The 22,581-nt window shown below is 39.5% G+C and overlaps 1 protein-coding gene across 8 annotated transcripts in view; it reads left to right on the forward strand.

Moving 5' to 3' along the window:
- Positions 1–21,971, forward strand: part of ClC-c (chloride channel protein 3) — a 67,859-nt gene extending 45,888 nt beyond the window's left edge. For all 8 annotated transcript variants that reach the window (XM_019052623.2, XM_019052626.2, XM_019052625.2 and 5 more), the window contains 4 exons: positions 1,850–2,060; positions 7,259–7,422; positions 8,328–8,547; positions 13,741–21,971. In XM_019052623.2, the coding sequence (XP_018908168.1) occupies positions 1,850–2,060; positions 7,259–7,422; positions 8,328–8,547; positions 13,741–13,831 (686 nt within the window). In that variant the 3' untranslated portion in view covers positions 13,832–21,971. The remainder of the gene's footprint in view (positions 1–1,849; positions 2,061–7,258; positions 7,423–8,327; positions 8,548–13,740) is intronic.
- Positions 21,972–22,581: the final 610 nt, after the last annotated feature.

A 22,581-nucleotide genomic window follows, 5' to 3' on the forward strand; every position in this document is an offset into this window, starting at 1 on the left:
TGGCATTTTTTAACACGACAGCCTATGGGAGAATCGCGGGTTGCGAGTGGTTTTCAGGACTTATTCATTTAAATCAATCATTATCTCTGCGAATTTTGTCAAATTGTGTTCATGGAAGTCATAACAAATTCAAAAATGTACAAAATTCTCGGTTTTTATGAAATAAATTTTCATAAATAAGTAAACTCAAACTGTATGAACATTTGTAATAAATGTTCATCTTATTTGTTCTTATGAGACTTTTTTTCTTTGTGTTCTTTAATAAGTAAGTAAGTAAGTAAGTAAAGGCCGGGCTGACCGGCGAGGCGCCCCCAAGGGGCCAAGGCAACTGGCTACGGCCGTCGTGCACCCCGAAGTTGGACCGTGCTCCTTAACTTTTAACTTCGTACTATTGACACATTGTGTATCCTCTATATTCCCGCAAGGCCCAGCGGCCGTCTGATAGCCAACGGAAGGTCTTATCAAAGACTGTGGCAGACGCTGCAGAGCACGGAATTTCGGAGCACGGCTATGCCTCCACCGAGTTGGACTGTGTTGTTGCAATCTACACTGATAGGTAGCGCTGGCAGTCGCGCACACTACGAGTGATTACCGATTTTTCACAACCCAGTCGAACAGTGCAGACGGATTACTTACTGGGTGACCATGTCCCTCCCGCACCCTGTTACCTCGAAGGGTCAGGGTATTGGAGTGGCATAGTCATCCACAGTCACGATGACTGATATTTGAGTGTCCTCAAATATCAGTCACCTCCGGGGATTGAACCCGGGACCTCAGTGTTGGCAGCGAACTGCCTTGACCACTACACCACTGAGGCTGACGTGTTCTTTAATAAAAAAAATAAAAAATTTTGAAAAGTTTAAATCGATGGTTTTCAAATTATATTTACCACAATTTTGTAGGTATTGCTCTGTTTTAAATTAAAATAGATAGAAAAATCAATTAAAAGGAAAATAAAAGAAGTAAAAACAGTTTTTATTTTTATCATTCCGTGATAATTGAAGCAAAACCGATGACAAATTTTAAAAAAATATCTTAGACCTGCTGGTATCTCAACAAAAATTTAATCTTAAAATTCATAGGAAAGTGGGGAAATTTAATGAATGAATTCTTCACGTATTTCCCGGTGTTTAATTAAATTTACCACCGCCGCACGCTGAGTCGCGACTGGCTAGAGTGATCGCCACAAAATTCCGCGGGTTGCATCCAGCGTATTTGAAGGGGTTTTTTTCCGCTTCGCTTCGCAGTTGCTTCGCAATTTGCGAAGCAAAGGAAAAGCTTCGTTTCGCCTGTGCTTCGCTTTGAAAAACGCCGCTTCGCGGACCCCTAGATGCGACTAACGCTTTTCAGATCCAGCGGTTTTTGTCTCACGGCAAAAGTATTTATTTGCCTCACTGGTTTGAAAAGTGTCCAGCCAAAAAATAATAAAATGGGTCTGCTGCAACTGCGGTAAAATGCTTAAAATCTACCTCTCGCCTGCTGAGTCATAGGATCACCAAATGGGTCATTTTCTGCAGGCCTGCAATCATGAAGTAACTGCTTTTAGTAGACCCAAAAATAGCTGTAAGATCCCGATAGCATCTCAAGAACTGGCCAAGGTTCTGAAGTCATTTTCGGCAGAAGCTATTTATAATCTGTGGTGATGGTAGGAAGAAGACCACAATTTTTTTCATGGCAGTCATGTTAACTTTACAGAAAAAAATAACTTTGATATGTTTGAAGTCACCATTGATCAAATACTTAAGTCACATCTGAATTAGCTGAACGGTTGCTTATACGGTTGACGGTTGAATCAGTTTTTTGACATTGTATCAATCTTATGTTAATGTACTGCGTCTTCCCTTTTCAGTGTCATTAGTTGTCATTATGTTTGAATTGACCGGTGGTGTTCGTTACATTGTGCCTCTGATGGCAGCTGCCATGGCTAGTAAATGGGTCGGAGATGCATTAGGTCGCTCAGGCATTTATGATGCACACATTAACTTGAATGGATACCCATTCCTTGATTCAAAGGAGGAGTTTACACACACTGCACTTGCTGCGGATGTCATGCAGCCAAAGTAAGTACTTGATAATTGAGATATACTGTGGGCGCTTGCAGGTAACCCGGCACCAATTTTTCAATTATAGAATCGGACCATACAGATGGAAGGAAATTATTAGAAAATGAAAGATATGTAAATCGGTACATGGGGTTTTACACGAAATTTTTTTACCGCCTATTATGTACTTAAATATTCTGTGGTATACAAAAATCAGAGTGTGGGTTATTTACTGGTGCTCATGGTACTAGAAATTATATTCATACTCTCTCACTAGGGATGCAAAAAATTCCAAAATGCAAGCCCTACTTTGTTTCTGGAGTACTTTCCTCTTATTTGAGTTTCGAATCTGTCTCATTTCTTAGGAAGCAATGAGGAAAATGAAACAGAGGTTAGCTAAGATATCCACCATCATTATTAATGAGAAAATATCAGAAAATTGTATTTCTTCAGGAAAATATTAGGAAAATTGGTCATGGATCAGGAAATTCCAAGTGCATTAAGCATTCTTCAAGAACTTGGTGCAGTTTATTATTAGGCATGCTTTTTCGCAAACATCAGCATACCACCAAATGAGAAATGGGGAGAGGACCGGCAGGAGATACTGCTGTATTATTTTGGCTGATTGATGAGGGGTGGGGGCCTAACTCATTTTCTGACCGCTCGAAGCGCCAGGCGTGCAGTTGAAGTGCTGTCAATTTGTTACCACAATTTTTCCTGGAAACGTCGCAGATTCTCATGCTAAGCAATGCTACTCATCAGATTCTTTCTCTACTTTGTCCCATGTAACATCCACTGTATGAAATCTACATCACTGTAGTTGTTTTAAAGTAGCATTTTGATTGTCAGCAAAATATATTTGGATTTTTGTGCAGTCATGAGTGCCCTAATGTGTTGTTTGATCTATCAAAAGGTGGCAGTTCTACCCAAAGCATCGCGCTCCAAACAATTCAACCTAACCTCAGAGTCCGAACTTAGTGATCCTTCAGTGCTGTGAATTGTAATTTAGTGGAAACTTATTTAAAAAACAGGTTTTATTGGTTAAAGCTGTCTAAGTTTTTTAGACTTGTTTGTGTCAGGACCTAAGCAAGAAAATAAATACATAACTAAGTTTTTAATTTATAACTTCAGAGGCAACATTTTGGATTTTCTCTTTTTTTACTGTATGAAGGTATCAAGTTGAAGTCATTGTTTTTTTTCTCTCTCTTTTATGGTTTATCATTAATAATTTGTTACTAGTATGAATAAGCCTATTTAATTTTTTCCCTGGAAAATCTTTTTATACAATTTTTCGTAGCTATTTCCAATCCCTTAAGCTTCATTAATTAATACTTTCTCTCATCGAGCTTCTCATCAGCAAAGTTTGTAGCTTTGTAGTTAAAATCACGGCTGGAAAAAGTGACAAATTTGATTCAAATGTGCTGGCTCGTAAAATCAAAAAAGTGTCAATGTATTCACCCTGATAATCAGGAAATCTCATTTATAATAACAGGAGTATATCTGAAAAATCCTAAATGAAATTCTAGTAGACACCTTTTTAGATTACAAATACATATGAGGACATATATGTAATAATAGCGGTTGCTGACATCCACCATTTTTAGGGCAATCGCTTTTTTCGAAATCTAGAGCCTCCAAGAATGCCTGTGCCAAGTTTCAGACTTCCAGTGCAATTTTTCGGCGAGATATGAACTGAAAACCATGTTATTTGTAAAAACAGCGGATGTGAGAATCCACTGTTTGCCGCGGCCGGCGCGGCAGGACTCGGTGGAGATTTGAACCCACTTGCGATAACTGCCTGCCCACCGGCCATGGGCTATAGCTGACACTCAAATTATACGTATCGGGACCGTCTCGCCAGAATTTTTGAATTTTTAACTGATTTGAGAATTTGTTCCTTGTTTTTGTTGTAAAAGTTACAAACGGTTTAGTTTCTTGATCAATTTTGTTAAACGACTCAGCATTGATTTACTTTTAGGTCATTTCAATCGTTTCACCAGCCTTACCCTTCCTGAAGACTTTGTTTCATGCATAAAAAAGTGTTTGCAGTAAAAATAGCGGATGTCACATTTTTTTCAAATTGCTGTTACTCCTTCAATTTTTCACTTACATAGATGGTAAAATGTGTGTTTTTTACCGGAAGAATTGCTCTTCATGAAAATCTTTATGAGAATCCTCTCGGTTCTGCGGGCGGAAAAGTGCAAAGCTTCAAAAACTTCAAACGCGATTTTCTCACAATGTGAAAACTCGACATCTGCTATTGTTACTGATAAGTCCTCATATGTACAGGGTGTTTCAGACCACCCGTACCAGGCCTTTTTCTCGGTTGGTACAGGTCGTACGAAGTCGGAGACCGCGGGGTTGAATAGGGAATTGACCCCAAGGAATCCGAATTTTGTGGTCCCAAAACCCCCCAACCCCCCCTTGGGAGGTAAAGGGGGGGTCCTGATGCTAAAATTCACGGTTCCCGACCGAATTGCGGATAGATCGCATCAGAATTGAAAAGCACGGAAAAATTCCACGTGGAATTGAACCCTAAAAATCCAAAATCGGACCATCCAAGGCTCAAAAATGATCCTTTAAAGAGGGGGACAGTACCCCCCTCCATAATTTCTCTTTGGTCTCAAAATTGACGTAAATTCTCCGGATAAAGACAGTTTCCCAGGTAATCGACCTTGAGAAATCCAAATTTCATGGTCTCGAAGCTCCCCTAGCCCCCCTTTGGGAGTAAACGGGGGGGCCCAATTTTAAAAATCGGGGCTCCTTTCCGAATCGCAAATTGATTGCATCCAAATTGAGGAGCAGAACACATTTACAAAATGACTCCTATGAGTTCTAATAGACCCCCTGTACGGCAAAAAGTAACTCCCTGAGGAGCAGGCCCACCACAAGGGGGAGGATACTGGGTCCCTGGTACCGGGGCCCGGGCCCCGGAGGGGGCCCGTGTTCCCCGTGATAAACCACTACGAATCCACATGCAAACCCTGTTTCGTAAGAAAAGTGAAAAATTTACCCTAAAAATTTCGCAAAAGGTGAATAGATTTTCAGAAACACGCTGGGGCACTGTAGAATTCGTCTTAAATTTTCAAAGAAGTATACTTCTTGGAAAATTTCTATATATTTTCAAGATTGTTAGTACAGAGGGATATTTTTAGTAACTGCGTTTCATTTTCTTCCGTCGTCAGATGCTAAGAGTCTCCAGTCTGGGCATCCTCGACTTCAATCAGTGGTGTGGCGTGAATTGCGATGTATCGATTGTTATGCCATTTAAATCTACGGAAAAGGATCGATAAACAGGGTGTTCGCAGCGAACACCTTAATAATCGATTCTTTACCATAGGTTTAAATGGCATAACAATCGATACATCGCAATTCACGCCACGCCACTGACTTCAATGGCTCATGGCTGAACTCCCTTGCCATAGACAAACGAAGGGGGAGTCCAGGGGGGCCTGGCCCTCTTAGAACTGCAAATAGTATCATATGCCCCCCCCCCAAAAAAAAAAAAAATTTCCAGATGTTTTGAATGCAACAATTCGCAAGTATTTTGTGCTGAAAGTAGAAAAAAAAAACATAATCATTCCGCAGAAATTGATGGAAAAATTCTTTATGGAAGCTTCAAAATGCGTCCGATTAGTCGTATAAATTCCAAAATTTCTCGGGGGATGCCCCTCGGACCCCCTCCCCTCCGTGCTTGGGGCCCGGACCTTAAAACTGGTACCAGGGCCCGAGATGGGATGTGGCGGGCCTGCTGAGGAGGGGGCTTCGCTCCCGCCAAAAATTTCACAAGATTCCTCTTTGGTCGCAAAATTGACGTCGATTCTCCAGAAGAAGATGGTTCCGCATGTAATCTACCCCGAAGACTCTAAATTTCATGTTTCCTGAGCTCCTCGGGGTCGATTACATGGGAGACCGTTTTGTTCTGGAGAATCGACGTCAATTGTGCGACCAAAGAGGAATCTTGTGAAATTTTTGGCGGGGGCGAAGCTCCCCTCCTCAGGGAGTTACTTTTTGCCGTACAGGGAGTCTATTAGAACTCATAGGAGTCACTTAAGATGTAAATATGTTCTGCTCCTCAATTTGGATGCAATCAATTTGCGATTCGGAAAGGAGCCCGGATCTTTAAAATTGGGCCCCCCCGTTTACTCCCAAAGGGGGGCTAGGGGAGCTTCGGGACCATGAAATTTGGATTTCTCGAGGTCGATTACCCGGGAAACTGTCTTTTTCTGGAGAATTTACGTCAATTTTGAGATCAAAGAGATAATAGGAAGGGGGGTACTGTCTCCCTCTTTAAAGGGTCATTTTTGGGCCTTGGATGGTCCGATTTTGGATTTTTAGGGTTCAATTCCACGTGAAATTTTCCGTGCTTTTCAATTCTGATGCGATCTATCCGCAATTCGGTCGGGAACCGTGACTTTTAGCATCGTGACCCCCCCTTTACCTCCCAAGGGGGGGTGGGGGGGTTTCGGGACCACAAAATTTGGATTCCTTGGGGTCAATTCCCTATTCAACCCCGCGGTCTCCGACTTCGTACGACCTAAACCAACCGAGAAAAAGGCCTGGTACGGGTGGTCTGAAACACCCTGTATAAAGAAATTAGAAGAAAAATTACATATATTGCCAGTGATGCAGAAAAAGTGGAAAAAGTTTTACGTTTATTCCTTAATGCCAATGATCATTTCGCGCTTAAGGGCATCGTCAAGGTGTAGATACGGTAATCATATGGCGTTGAGGAAATTCACGCCACAAATATAAAAAATGTTTACAATGTTCAAAAACTTTTTTCACATAATACGCGGAAAAAGTATCCTGTAAAACACTTATTTTTTACGGGATACCTTTTACGCGTACAATGCGAAAAATGTTTTCAAATATTTCAATAATTTTTTATATTTGTGATGTGCGTTTCCTCACGCGATATGATTACAGTATCTATACCCTTATGATGCGCTTAAGCGCGAAATGATCATTGGCATTAAGGAATACAGGTGGAACTTTTTCCACTTTTTCTGCATCATTGGCAATATATATTATTTTTCTTCTAATTAACTAAGAAGTGATGTATAATTGCAATCTGTCAATGATATAAAGAAACTCATTAGCAAGTGCATAGCTGTATCGACTGTTTCTTCTCTGTCTGTGACAAATCCTTTTTTACTGCTCATGCTTTCTCATTCATGCAATTTCATGAAATAAAATAATTTCTTCCTTTGCAGGCGCAGCGAACCACTGAGTGTATTGACACAAGACTCAATGGCATTCGAAGAAGTTGAGGCTATGTTGAAAGAGACTGAACATAATGGGTTCCCTGTTGTTGTTTCCCATGAATCGCAATATCTAGTTGGTTTTGTCATCAGGCGAGATCTTAATTTAGCAATTGGTAAGTATTTCGAACTCACCGCTTAAACTGTTATGTGATATTTTAAAACAGTAAATGAACATACCAAAACGTAGAAACCAAAATTAATGCAAACGGATTGGCAAATAGAACCTTCAGCAATGCTCACACCATACTGCACATAATAACAGCTCACTACTAGTGTATCAAATCTTGTGAATTTTTAATAAGATCAGCTGTAATAATTTTGTAACAATATTTTTTAAAGAGAAAATGTGTGTGCAGATAATAGGGTAGGAAATAGGAAGAAAACATTTAGAATGCCTCAAAGCGATGTAAAAACCCACTCCTGTTATGTTCCCTTAAAGGTAGCACTGATTCAAGATTCCAATGTGTGAATAATTCTCATATATTTGCTGTCTTCTATTTTAACTAAAAAAATCAAAGATATAAATGAAATTTTATTTGTTTCTTAGCAACCTGTAAGAAGCTGGTGTTAGGTTAAGTTACGTGTTATGATTTAGGAATGTTTCTACATGTTTGGAATCTTCCAGGACCTTTCCCCATCCATTATCTTGATTTATCCCCTCTTTTAAGGAGTTTTTTCAATAATTTGCCTTTCCACATTATTTCGAGCCTTTCCTCATTTTCAGAAGTGTCAGCACTCTAAGTTCTCAGAAATATCTTGCATCATGAGATAAAAAGACAGACAAAAAAACATGAATTCGAATTTTTCTGTAAAATTAATGAAATATGGAGGTAGCTCTGGCCAAAAGTAGGTAAATCTATTCATTTAATCGATATTCAATTTTTCTTTTTTAAATTTAATTCGTTTTGAAGCTGGAAAACTACTCGCCCAACCCTGTAAGTACCTAATTTGTGCATTTCATTTTGCCAGTTTTTCCCCTTTTTGTAAGTTTTGTGTTTTCTTGTTTTTTTTTCTGCAGAAAACGCCAAACGAACAATGACTGGCCTAAGAAATAACTCGCTAGTTTTATTCACAACAAGCCCGCAATCTCCATTAGCTCCTCATAGCCCCCCACCTTTGAGGCTTGAAAAAATCTTGGACCTGGCTCCCATCACCATCACTGATCAAACTCCAATGGAGACCGTTGTAGACATGTTCCGTAAATTAGGATTACGTCAGACGCTAGTCACACACAATGGGTAAGTTATTTCGTTCTTGAACATGCTGACTAACAAGGCAGTTAATGTAACTGCATCTGATTACTAAAATGCAGATTTCAAGTATTCTCCTGGTGCTATCAAGTCACAGAATCATCTCAAGCCCTGTCTGTTACTAGTGCAGTATTATGCATTCTGTATTACATAGCTCATTCTTATCATCATATTGTACCTAAAATAATAATCAAACCTTAAATAAAACCAAGAAAATAGAAAAAAACAAACCAAATATTACCAACTTGGATGGTATGTTGATTTTGAATTTTGGTAAAATATCTATTTTCCCCGGCAACTTAGGTGTTGCGTGCAAAAAGAGCATTTGTTGGTTGCAGTGTCTCAAAATCGTCACTACTAAATTGGGGCTTCGCCCCCTGGACTCCCAACACTCTCTCTGCGAGTGATTATGGCTCGCTAGCAAGCCACATTCCTGTCACTACCACTTTTACTACATTCCAGAAAGTTCCAGAAACAAATGCCACTCGTTGCCTTGCAACACTCTTCCGAAAGTCTAAGAATATTCTAGAAAGCTCCCAAAAGAACATGGCACGGGACTCAATTTCATTGCGCTTCGCCTGGAGAAAATTTGAGAGAGCTCGAACAAATTCGAGAAAAGCTACTTTCAGTCATGACACCTTACGAAAGTCCGAGAAAATTCTGTGAAGTTTTGGAGAGGATTAATGAGGGTCATCGTTTTACTGATGGTCTCCTGAATGATGAAAATTCAAAAGAGTTGTAAAAAGTTCCAGAAACAGGTACTACTCGTTGCCATGTGACACCCTCCTTATATCTATGAGAATTCTAGAAAGTTTTGGATGGACAAAAGGGGAGCCTCCCCGGTACCGGCTGCAGTGCTCACAGAAACTGAAGAATGAAGAGAGGGATGGAAAGGAACCACTGGTCGCGGCAGCTTAGTGTTCTAGAAGCCGATGAGCGCGGCGCGATACGGGGTGCGGGTGGTGGGGTTGGAACTCTGCCCTGCAGCCGGCGGAGGACGGGCGTCGCGGCGCCGGGGGGGAGGGAGGCTACCGCTGCGGTGAGTGGTCGGTGGGCCTGCGCGGCGCCTCCCAAGGGGGGTGGAGGAATTCCTGGTACAAAGGAGGGGTTGCGATTTGGGCCGAAATCGGCCCCTCCGCGGAATTGGATGATTTTTGGATATTTGGCAGTTGACGGTGCGTATGTGATGGAAATAATCGAGTTTGCCCGATACTCACGTTTTTTGGCTGTGAAACAGGGGCCTAAACATGGCTCCGTGGCCGAAAATAGCCGAAATTTCGCGTTTTTCGCGGTTCTACCTCAGATTTCGACCTGGGCCCAAAGGCGACGGGTGATGAGCTTCGAATATGGTGTCTGGGACACCTAGACACATATCATACTTGAATATGATCAACCGTCGCCTTTGGGCCCAACCTCAAAATCAAACTTTTCCAACTTTTTAGCCCGAAATAGCTGAAAATCCATGTTTTCCGCGGTTCTACCTCAGATTTCGACCTGGGCCCAAAAGCGACGGGTGATGAGCTTCGAATATGGTGTCTGCGACACCTAGACACGTAACATACTTGAATATGATCAACCGTCGCCTTTGGGCCCAACCTCAAAATCGAACTTATCCAACTTTTTAGCCCGAAATATCTGAAAATCCATGTTTTCCGCGGTTCGACCTCAGATTTTGACCTTGGCCCAAAGGCGACGGTCGATGGGCTTCGAATATGGTGTCTGGGACACCTAGACACGTAACGTACTTGAATATGATCAACCGTCGCCTTTGGGCCCAACCTCAAAATCGAACTTTTCCAACTTTTTACCCCGAAATAGTTGAAAAGTACTGTTTTGTGCAACGTTCTATTCAGGTTCTGGACTGAACCCTAGAATTTGCCTTCGAATACAGAGAATGGATTCATATCTTCTTGCTATATTGTCTGTCACAAGTCACTTGAATGACTGCGAAAACTGAGTTTTTTACTATTTCACTAATAGGTTAACTTGTCAGCTCCAGATTCCTTGATCGCTTGCTTGAGCTCTCCAGTGCTTGGTAATATTACCTTTATGAAAAGCTCACTGTAATTAAACAGCATACACGTTTGTATTTGATGACTATCTCAGGTGAGAGATATCTCATGATAGGAACCTCACGATAGGTTCTTTTTGACTGAATGCAGTTTTCACCAAATGTAACTCCACAGTGCTTATCATGGCCTCAGGAAGTCAGAGAAGTTTGCTTTGTTGGAAAGTTGGAAAAGTTCGATTTTGAGGTTGGGCCCAAAGGCGACGGTTGATCATATTCAAGTATGTCACGTGTCTGGGTGTCCCAGACACCATATTTGAAGCTCATCACCGGTCGCCTTTGGGCCCAGGTCGAAATCTGAGGTAGAACCGCGGAAAACATGGATTTTCAGCTGTTTCGGGCTAAAAAGTTGGAAAAGTTTGATTTTGAGGTTGGGCCCAAAGGCAACGGTTGATCATATTCATGTATGTTACGTGTCTAAGTGTCGCAGACACCATATTCAAAGCTCATCACCCGTCGCTCTTGGGCCCAGGTCGAAATCTGAGGTAGAACCACGAAAAACGCGAAATTTCGGCTATTTTCGGCCACGGAGCCATGTTTAGGCCCCTGTTTTGCAGCCAAAAAACGTGAGTATCGGCTAAACTCGATTATTTCCATCAAATATGCGCCGTCAACTGCCAAATATCCAAAAATCATCCAATTCCGCGGAGGGGCCGATTTTGGCCCAAATCGCAACCCCTCCTTTTGGGCGAATTTTGCGCACGCCAAGAGCTGTAATATAATGATGATTTTAGAGAGGAAACTATTTAGTGAATTTTCTAGAATTTTCGTTTTTAGTCTTGTATAATCATAGAGAAAATTCAGTAAATGTTTCAACAGATTCTATACAGTACAGGATGTCCCAGAGCACCCGCACCAGGCCTTTTTCTCGGTTGATTTAGGTCAAACGAAGTCGGAGAACGCGGGGTTGAATAGGGAATCGACCCCAAGAAATCCGAATTTCCCAGTCTAGAACCCCCTCCCCCTGCCCCCTTTGGGAGGTGAAGGGGGGGTCACGATCCTGAAAGTTGGGGTTTTCGATGGAATTTCGATTCGATTTCATCAGAATTGAATAGTACGAAAAATTTTACGTGAAATCGACCCCTAAAAATCCAAAATCGGATCACCTCATGCCCAAAAATGATCCCTTAAAGAGGGATACAGCGGCCCCCTCCATAATTTCCCTTTGGTCTAAAATTGACAGAGACTCTCCAGAAAAAGATGGGTTTTCAGGTAATCGACCCCAATGAATCCGATTTTCATGGTCCTGAGGCCCCCCTAGCCTCCGTTGGGGGTGTTGGGGGTTAAATGGAGAAGGCAAAATTTCAAAAGTCGGGGGAAATGTTGCCCCTCATTTTACCTCTCAAGGGTGGCTAGGGGGGCCTCGGGACCATGAAAATCGGATTCATTGGGGTCGATTACCTGGATATTCTGTTTTTTCAAGAGAATTTGCGTCAATTTTTGACCAAAAGGAAACTATGTAGGGGGCCGCTGTGCCCATCTTTAAGGGATCCTTTGTGGGCGTAAAGTTGTCCGATTTTGGATTTTTAAGGGTCAACTTCACGTAAAATTATACGAACTTTTCAATTCTATTGAAATCGAATCGAAATTCGATCGAAAACCCCGACTTTCAGAATCGTGACCCCCCCCCCCCCCTTTACCTCCCAACGGGGACCTCATTTCGAGACCATGAAATTCAGATTCCTCTGGGTCGATTCCCTATTCAACTTCGTGTCCCCCAACTTCATTCGACCTAAATCAACTGAGAAATAGGCCTGGTATGGGTGCTCTAAGACACCCTGTATGCTTCAATGGGCCTGTTGCAAACTTTTGCTAGAGCAAAAATAAGAGCTGTTTCTTGTAGATAATACCTCAAAAATCACGATGAGCGCATCGGCAAAGTCTGAAATGCACTCACAACTTCACAATCTGCCTAAGAAATATGCGTTTTTTTAAGCTTCCCGCTTCAAAAACGATACTACGGCACAGGTGAACATTTTGTCAGAGGAGTCGCTACATCGTCGGCGATATTCATCATGGCCGACGCTTGCGCGCAGTTCCGCGCATAATTTAAGGAGAGTTCAAGGTCAATCAATGCGGGCGTGGAAAATATGAACGTTAACTCACCGATTGTTATCTGGTCTAAACCAATCAGGTGTTATCTCGTCCCATCAAACGTGTTTTGGCGGATTGGCGTCGGCCATGATGATTATTGCCGACAATGGAACGACTCCTCTTACAAAATGTTCACCTGTGCCGTAGTATCGTTTTTGAAGCGGGAAGCTCAAAAAACCGCAAATTTCTTACGCAGACTGTGAAGTTATGAGTGCATTTCAGACTTTGCCGATGCGCTCATCGTGATTTTTGAGGTATTATCAATAAGAAACTACTCTTATTTTTGCTCTAGCAAAAGTTTGCAACAGGCCCATTATAATGATTCAACTGTTAGCGGAGATTCTGAGACTCGGCAACCAAGAAATGCCCTTTCTGCACCTAGCACTTCAATTGTTTAACCCATTGACTTATGATTTAATTTGACCCTGCCGGGCCAGGAATTACGATTTAATTTGGCGAAAATCAGCAACTTTGAACACTTCAAAATAATCCAGAAATTATTTCTCAAAGGGTGAAAATTGACATAATAAGCATTCACAATACAACGTTTGAGAAAAATGGTGAAAATCTTGAACACAATGATTTTTTTATGTGGTTTATAGCTGTCAAAATCGCAAAAATCGCAAGATCAGCGAAAATCAGAAAATTTTGAGGTTATTTCATGTGCAAACGCACAGTAATATGAAAATACCGCAACAAAACAAGAAATTACCGTACACAAGAAGTCATAGGGTGGCCACACTACTCATATAAACATTGATGAGAACGCAATCTACCGGAGAATTGCCGAAATAACGCGAACAATCAGTGGACGGCTCTGAGCCGTCATTGCAGAGCTGGCCCAGCGCTGCGATGACGGCTGGGAGCCGTCATTGTAAGTCAATGGGTTAACTAATCAATTACTATTCTTTACCTTTAAAATTCAACCATTCATTTCAAGACCGAAACCACTATTTATCTCAATCTCTCAACAATAACAAAAAATAAAAATCTGTCATTAATTCCATAACTTATTTCAGACGTTTGCTTGGTATCATCACCAAGAAGGACATATTACGCTACATCAAGCAGATTGACAACGAGGATCCAAGTTCTGTTCTGTTCAACTAGGTCCATCAACAAAAACTCTTGTTGATTCAGGTCATAGCTATTTCTATAATTTGTATAAAGTTTTGTTGAATCATTTCATAATGTATCTATTATTGTATTATTACATCATCCTGGATCTAAGGAAAAATCCCCATCAAAGAATGTCCAAGTTTTTACAGATTCATCATTTGGAAGATTTCTATAAATTGAAGGACATCAAAATAACAATTGTTCTGGAATCCTAAACCAAAAAAAAATAAAATTGTGAATGCTAATTTTAAGTTGTGATAATGGTTAGTTCGCTACTGCAATACTTGCTATCCTCTTTGTAAGTTCTACCATCTGAAACTTGACTCTCTACTTAAGTTTTTTTATGAAGTTCGCCAGTCCACCCTCTGATGTCTGAGTGTGATTTTCATTCTATCTTTTCTCCAAAGCTCGGACTACTTTTGGACATCCAGGGGCTCAACTAAGCTCAAAAAATAAAAATTGGCTGGTTCGCAATTTTCTCTTGAACATTTTCTATTGTGTCTTGACTAAAAGAGTCATTCCTGAACATAGGTCTTACCATAAACAATCAATTTTTCATCATCAGTATTCATTACTTTTTCATAAACAGCCCAGGGAAAAATTAATCAAATTTAAAGTGAAAACATTTGAACAGATTGTACCAAATTTAAATCAGTCACCTTGGACTTGTTTTTTGGGGGGATTTTTAATATAATTTAAGATCCAGGTCGATAGTCCCTCCCTTGTACAGTATTGCTATTGTGATTTTAAACTCGATGATTCTCATAGCCAAGTTGTTTTTCTCAATTTAAACCTGTGCTGTTACTTCCATCTCCTGAAACCTCCTATTTCAAGTTCCCATGAAGACTCAAAATTTCAGAAATATTGCACGGAGAGTCGTAAGTTACAGTATTCTTTATTGAGACCATTATATCATGAATTAAAACCTAAGTGCTATTTTTGCAATGGCATCTATCAATGTAAGTCTTTCAAATATCTGTGAGAGAACCAGGTTCAAGTTTTTTAGAGACAAGATTTTGACATAACATAACAGGCCATAGTGCTTATTCTATAAATACTCCTGTAACAAATTTTCTCTAAACTTAGAGTTGCTTTACACCCAACTCTTGTTTATTGTCAAGTTTTTTTTACATACTACCAACCTCGATTACAAAAAAATTAAATTGCTTCTACAACTATTAGTTTTCATGTCGGCAGTATTAAGGATTACATCAACCTTACTGACCATTGCCTGAGTTTGTCACTACAGAGCTCAGTTTTTGCCCTCTGATGAGTGTTTTTCTTTGACAGTTGGCAATTCTGTGAAATTTGGCTCAAAAGTGAACCGAATTCTCCCATAAAAATTTCTCTGTGGTATCAAGTGGCTGTAATAATAGTTAAACTCTTAAAACATGCAATTCAAATCAAATCGTAGACATTTCCCCATTTTGTTTATTTTACAATTGGAGTCTAATCTTTCCTTTGTTCTCAAAGAGTTTTCTTTGAATATTTCAGGCCTTGAAAGCGGTTGGTTATCGCTCCAGAAAGAGAAAAAATTAAATGAATGGCTAAAACATGTTATAATGGAAATTTTGTAACAGATGTTTTCTAAGTTTAGTCGTCAACATATTCAGGCCTACTCCAATATTCTTAAAAGGAGAAATTCAATTCTCTCTCACTGAGATGAAATGTATACCTCCATGTATGTCTGCAAAGGAAGAGGGCAGACATTTTTTTATAGCCATAGTGTTTGATCATCCACAATTAATATTTTCTCCCCTTCTTTAGTTTTAATAATTCAAGCTTAGGTACGTAACCACATATTTAAAAGCTTTAAAGTAGCCTCATTAAGCAAAATTTATTAACTCTCTTCTCTCACCAAGGTTTTTTTCTTGGTATTTGAGCCTATAATACATAATAATCTTCATGACTTCAAAATTTAGATGCACAGCACGTGGAGACAAGGAATCTCCAAATCAGGATTTGAGTGCCAGTACTTAATTTGAAAATTTTTTGAGAATGAAGAATGAATTGAAATTTAGTCAGATAACAGTTCCTTTAAAACAATTCATGGGTCAGTTTCTCATTTTACTTTCATACACATTTAAAGGAAAGCCTGAGTTTCTTTTCTATTCTTGTCCTTTGAAGGAACCCTGAAATGTTTCGTATGAAAGAGTTATTTTTTTCATCTTTGCCTCCTTTCTAATCAAAGGGTATTTTATGTTGAGATTATACATCTCTAAGAATTTGTAAGAAAGGTCGATTCTTTCATTTACTTTTCATTTTGATTAATTCAAAGATTTTCTCAATAACCTTTTTGTTTGATTTTATGATATTAATTTTACTTGTCCGATTTTATTCTGAGTCTCAGAAAATGTCAAAATAATCGATTCTGTGTGCAATAAAATGCAGCTGTAAGCAAGTCAATTGGAGTTAAAGGGTTGAATATTTTTCCTGTAGAGTTTAAGTACATATCTATATTTTTATACGACTGTACTATGTTTATTTGCATTTTACTCGATTTACAGATCCTCAGTGGAATCTGATTTTATTGCTACTACATTTATAGTTTTAGTTCCCTCCTTTATCATTGCATATTACTTAACTTCCAGCCAGGGATATTTTCATGGCAAGCTTCCTCGGATGATGAAGTTCTTTCTTGAATTTGAACTGATCAAAGAGTAGATTTACATATTTCTATCTTACCGATCTCAATTGAGGAGCTTTCGGGGAAAAGGACCTATATGAAGAATCGCGTCCAGAGAAAAATGCATTTGCAGTTTTCATTATTACTTTTTGGCCTATAATGGTGACTTACATCGAAACTTGGATGCCTAGAATAAAGTTATCCACCCCAAAACGAAAAATGAGACCATTGTTAAAAGTTCAAATGCTTTTCTCTCAAAACGCTTTTTTGCTGTGGACTTTTTTCTAAAAAGCTCCTCAATTGCACCATGTGTCATGACAACTGAGTGAACTGAGGCATGTGTAATTTCTAGGGCTGTGCGAGTACTCGAATTTCGAGTCGAGTCGAGCCGAGTATCGAGTACTCGACTCGGCTCGAAAGTTAGGTTAGGTTCGAGCGAGTACTCGAACTCGGCTCGAGTGTCAACAACACGAGTTTTTTCGAGTATTTCGAGTTTTTTTGAGCCGGAAACGCCGAAAGAGTCCAACTTCCAAATATTTCAATCATACTTCAACTAACGTTAGTTTTGCCATCATTTTACGATTAAGTAACATCAGAGTCTCGTCGGCAAATTTCTACCATCCGCAGCGCCAACTCGCTACCGCCCGGCGATTTCCTGCCGCCCGCGGTTTGTAAACACACGGAGTCATATGAGCGCATTTATGCGCGCGACCAATTTCAACCTGCGGCGGCGACCGCCGCACATTGGTTCCAGGGCCCGATCTAGGTGGCATTAATTAGAATATCACTGATGATGACATGTTATATATGTTTCTAGGGGTTCTTTGGGTCGCTAATTACGAATTTGAAGTCACTTTGACTGTATCATTTAGCATAAGGTGGTAAATTTGCATTTAGCTTGAAAATTCATACTTAATACTACATTAATAATATTTTAACCTTGCTGAATTCCTGGACTGATATATTTTTCAACCTTTTTTGATTTATCATCAAAAACTATCGATGAATTTACGAGGATTTGTCCTCTAATTACTAATTTTTTTATGGGGGGGGGGGGGGGGTGGGCAATGTTGTGTAATTTTGTGAACCAGGAATTGGTATTATCTGGTAAAATATACCTCCTAAATGTTGTGGTTTCCCTGAGGAAAATAAATTCCAGTACCAAAGAAAACTGCTTATCCCACTATTCGAGTTGTTCATACAGTGTTGACAAATCAGCGTAAGAAGACCTTTATTTGAACCTCAATGCTCGCTGATTTCTTGATTCGCCGCGCTTTAAAACCAACAGAAATTTTGAAGCTTTGTAATTTAATGGTACAATTATGCTATCAAAATTATTATGTTATCAGAATAACTATGAATTAAGATTCGATCTTCGTCTATAATTCAAAACATACATTTAAATTCATTATACGCGGCAATTTAAACATACGTAACATAAATATTTTACTTGAACAAGAAGTATATTCACTCAATGAAGGAAAGCAGAAACCAAAATTAATAACAAAGTATTTTGAACGAAAAATGATTACTGTCTGTAAGAGCAGGAAAATATTCATCGGTATAATATTTTATTGCGCATCAAAAAGGGTGAGGTGTCACGCTTGCTTTTTTTTCTTTTTTAAACAAAGTTGTGAGCTTGCGATGATTTCAGAGCCTTACAAACCTGAGAGAATAAAAACACGAAGAAATCATGAACCAAGAAAGAAATAAGCATTCGTTGTTAAGTTAGAGGACATTTACTCATACAATCACGGAATAATGCGCGAGGAGTGCAGTAAGCTCCTTTTCCGTGGAACAGTGCTATGTCTATGGGCCTCTCTAAAGGTACAGACAATGTGAAAAACAATTCTCTAAACGATTGAGAGGATTTAAGAACCCACGTGTTCTGTATTTTGAGCCATAATTGCAAAATTTCTAGTCAAAAAACGGGAACTGTCTTTAGTCTATGGGCTTCTCTACAGGTATAGACAAGGTGAAAAATAATCATCCCAATGATTGTGAGGATTTGAGAACTCACGTGATGTGCAAACAATGCAGTCCTGCAGTAGTGCAGTAAACTCCTCAGTGTGTCAATTTTCTTCATTTCTCGAAGGCCGGTTTTGGAAATTCAAAGTGCGCTAACCTCCAGGGACGCAAGTATGCGCAGAATTTTTTTGCTCCGAAATCAACTGTAGGGTCAGCACTAACTACTACAGTCGGTCTGCACGTGTGCGAACCTACGCAGGGCCTTTATTTTGAGTCATAATTGTAAAATTTCCAGTCAAAAAACCGGAGCTGTGGTAAGTCTATGGGCTTCTCTAGAGGTATAGACAAAGTAAAAAATAATCATCTTAACGATTATGAAGACTTGAGAACCCACATGACCTGTAAAAAATGCAGTATTCATATTCCCAAGGATCTGAGGTCTGCAGTAAGCTCCTTAGTGTGTCAATTCTTTATTTCTTGAAAGCCGGTTTTGGAAATTCAAAGTGCCCTAACCCCCAGGGACGCAAGTATGCGCAGAATTTTATTGCACTAAAATCAAGTTTAGGGTTAGTACTAACTACTACAGTAGGTCTGTATGCGTGCGAACCGGCGCAAGACATTCATCTAGAGCCATTTTTGTAAAAATTTGCTTGGAATTAGTAGAAAATAACGCTTTGTCTAACGGCTTGTCTAGATGTATAGACACGTTTTTGAAAGATAGTAAGAACGTATAAACCTTTAACATGCCTTATATTTTTGATACACCATAACAGAACACTTCACATTTGCATCTATTTCTGTGTGATGAACTTCAAATCATAGGACCTGACAGTGAACACTGAAAACTGGTGCGAGTCCGCCCAAAAGTACCTCGCGGCCTCACCTTTAGGTGCTTATCATTTCCTTATTAGTGATCCAATCTTCATGATATTTGGCCAAGTTACTCTCGAGAGTATGCACTATCAATCTGTGGTGTCAAATTTTAATTTTTCTAAAATTCATTTTTTCGAATTAATGCCACCTAGATCGGGTCTGGGAACCAATGTGCGCCGCTTGGAAGACTGAAAGTGAGCACGTGTTTTGGACCTTTTGCGCTCCAGATAAACGGTGTCGCGGCGGCAGAAAAAAGGTGCTACGGCTACAAAAATATGGATCGCGCGATTCCAAAAAACGTCGCGGCGACACGGCGACATGAATTGCGTGCATAAATGGGCTCTAAAGCCTTCACTTGTGCCGCCCGAAGTTCCTTTGATGTACGCCGCAGATTAATTGATCACGTTTTAAAACTCGAAATTACTCGAACTCGACTCGAGCTCGACTCGGCTTGAGGGTCATTTTCAAAGCTCGAAAAAGCTCGAACTCGGCTCGACTTAGTGAAAAAATACTCGAACTCGGCTCGAATCCAAAAAACCAGGCTCGCACAGTCCTAGAATTTCATCCTGCAGCTTCATTTATGTCCAACACAAGAGGTTTTGTCAGTAGTTTTTCACTATTTCAAATGAAGATGGTAGATGAATCAGATGTAACAAGTTTACGGAAGCTCTACGTTTTATTACAATCCAAAATCCTTACCCACCAGACTGTAACATGAGTCAGGTGTGAAAATTGTGCAACTTTCTCATTTTTTAAAAATTTCTTAAAAGGTCTGCCAACTATTGTTTTTTAAAAAAAGAAATCATTATTTTTATAAGGAAAGAATCCAGATAATTCACTTTTTCTCTGGGTATTTGAATTGAGAATTTAAAAACAGGGCCGTCTCCAAAATTTTGACAAATCAAGTTCTCTATGGAAATCCACTCCTGACGGATAGGTAAATCAGCCTCTCTAAGCGGACAGGTTGTTTTACTGTGGAACATCGTTTTCCAGGAGATTCCATTTGCAGACAACTTTGAAAAGATGCTTTGTAAGCTCCTGGGTTACTTTCATTCGCCTGTCATCCGTCGGCAGGCTGGAAACTGCTTGGTTTTAGCAACCAGAAGCAAGTGATAATATTACTGTCTTTGTTTTATGATTTGTTACTTGCTTTGCCTCGCAATGTGCTCTTTTTTTCATATGAAAAAAAGAGGTAGTAACAATACTGGGGTGATATTTTTTGGGATAGATTTCTGAACAATTGAGGACACCGCACCAAGAACAGCCTATAGGCGTATAGGTCGTTATTACGCCCATCTGCTTTTCGGATTCTACGTACCCTGGACTATGCTGTGGTAGCGATAGAATATAGATAGGTAACGGCTCGAGGTCGACAAACCTTTTTTCCCGAGTTAAGTCAGGCCTCTGGATCGATGGGTGCAAGAACGACCTATTCGCGCGGCCTTATCATTCTCGGTTCGCGGGCATCGGCGTGACGCGGCGATAGTGATGGCTCGATTTTTTTATCTCATTTTAAAAAGATTTGTTTTTATTTCAGAAAAACGAGCTATTGAAATAATTTATTCTCCTCTCAAACTATCCATTCCTCCGAAATTGTATACTTCGCATATTGTCACCAAAATGACTGTTGGGCGTAATACGGGCCTATGAACTTTAGGGCCTATAAGGTGCTAGTTACCCCCTTCTATACTCACTATCGATATTCTTTCATTTTCCGTTAATCATGCGTGATTAAAATGATTTATACTTCATATTGCCACCAAAATGACTGTTGGACGTAATAATGACCTATAAACCGTTTTTTTAAATTAAATATATTGGAGTGTAAACCCAAAATGTATCGCAAAATCTACCCAGCATCCTTCAATAGAAGGGTTAGGTCACCCAAAAACACCAAAACAGGGTACCTGCATAGGAAAGTCTGCGCAGTACATCAAAAACAAAACTTTAAATGCGTTTTTCTCAAAACGCGGTTTCCAGTTATAGGCTGTTCTTGGTGCGGTGTCCTCAATTGAGGTATTCCTTATTTCACGCAAATATTTCAGGTTTAAGTAAAAAAAAACGGGCAATATGTAAAAGGATCTCCATTTCACTCATTTCCCTCTCCCTTACTCCATTATTCATTACAATGTCCCATTTGTCTCTGAAATTACTTGCTGCCATCATTATCCATAATTTATCAAACCTACAGTCTTGAAAGTTCATTAACCTTTTGCTGTATGAACAATTTTCTTTCTCTTCCGATGAATTGAAATAAGTTGAGATGGCTCCGTCTCAAAATTATTTCATGTACCTTTTTTCTAAAGGATAGAAGGAGCTTCATAATCGTGGCAGCACTGCTAAACACTTGGTTTCTTCTAATAAAATCAGAGCCTTTCTTCGTTGATTTCAGCGAAGCAAAGTTTAGCTAAAAAAAACGAGACAGTCTTTGTCTGCTCCTATCATAAATCAATAGCTTTAATGGAATCAAAACATTCTCAGAAACACCTTTCAATTCAGCAGCAGTCTGCAGTTTTTTTAAACTGAAATTGACATTGAACTTGAACTGAATCGATTTCTTTTTGTGTGAGTGTACACACAAACTTGTTATTGTTATTTAAAGTAGACTTTTCTGTACTTCTATTCTCGTTTATTTTCATGAATTATGAATTCTTATCTCAATCATTTGCTTTTTTATACTTTAATTTATTCAAATGTGACTGTCCAGAGGAAATGGTTAAAATTTTCAGTAGAGCAGTTGGAGTCAAGTTGGGTTGAAATTAGATTTTGAGACTTGAGCGGCAAACTCTCTTTGGTGTCATAAAATATAAGTTGTGAGCGACTCAGTTCTTCTTCGTAATGTGTGAAGGTGTTAAGTTATCTTATTATCTGGCAGTATTGTACTCTCAACATGAATGAATAGAATTTAAAGTAGTTTTTTGCTAAAATACACTTTGTCGACTGCAAACTTGGAACCACCTTGCTTCTGTTTTGGTTTAGCATTATAGAATATTTTTTGTGCCACAATTTTATAATACATTTCGTCATGTTATGATATCAAAAACTCAATTTTGAATTTTTGCGGATCAAGATCCCTTTCCTGTGGATGGTCTTAAAGAGGTTTGTGCAAAACTGCAGCCTGATGGTTAAAATTTATTTCGGCACGACAAGAATCGAAAATCGATATATTCCACGGCACAGATAGGGCTATGTCTTGTCTTATTGTGCAGACATAGCCAGTCAAAGTTTCAACAATCCGGCTGCAGGCCGGCAGGATTGCAACACAGGTTTTGTT

This window comes from Bemisia tabaci, chromosome 2, assembly GCF_918797505.1.
Source record: "Bemisia tabaci chromosome 2, PGI_BMITA_v3".
In the NCBI taxonomy this organism is placed as follows: domain Eukaryota; kingdom Metazoa; phylum Arthropoda; class Insecta; order Hemiptera; family Aleyrodidae; genus Bemisia; species Bemisia tabaci.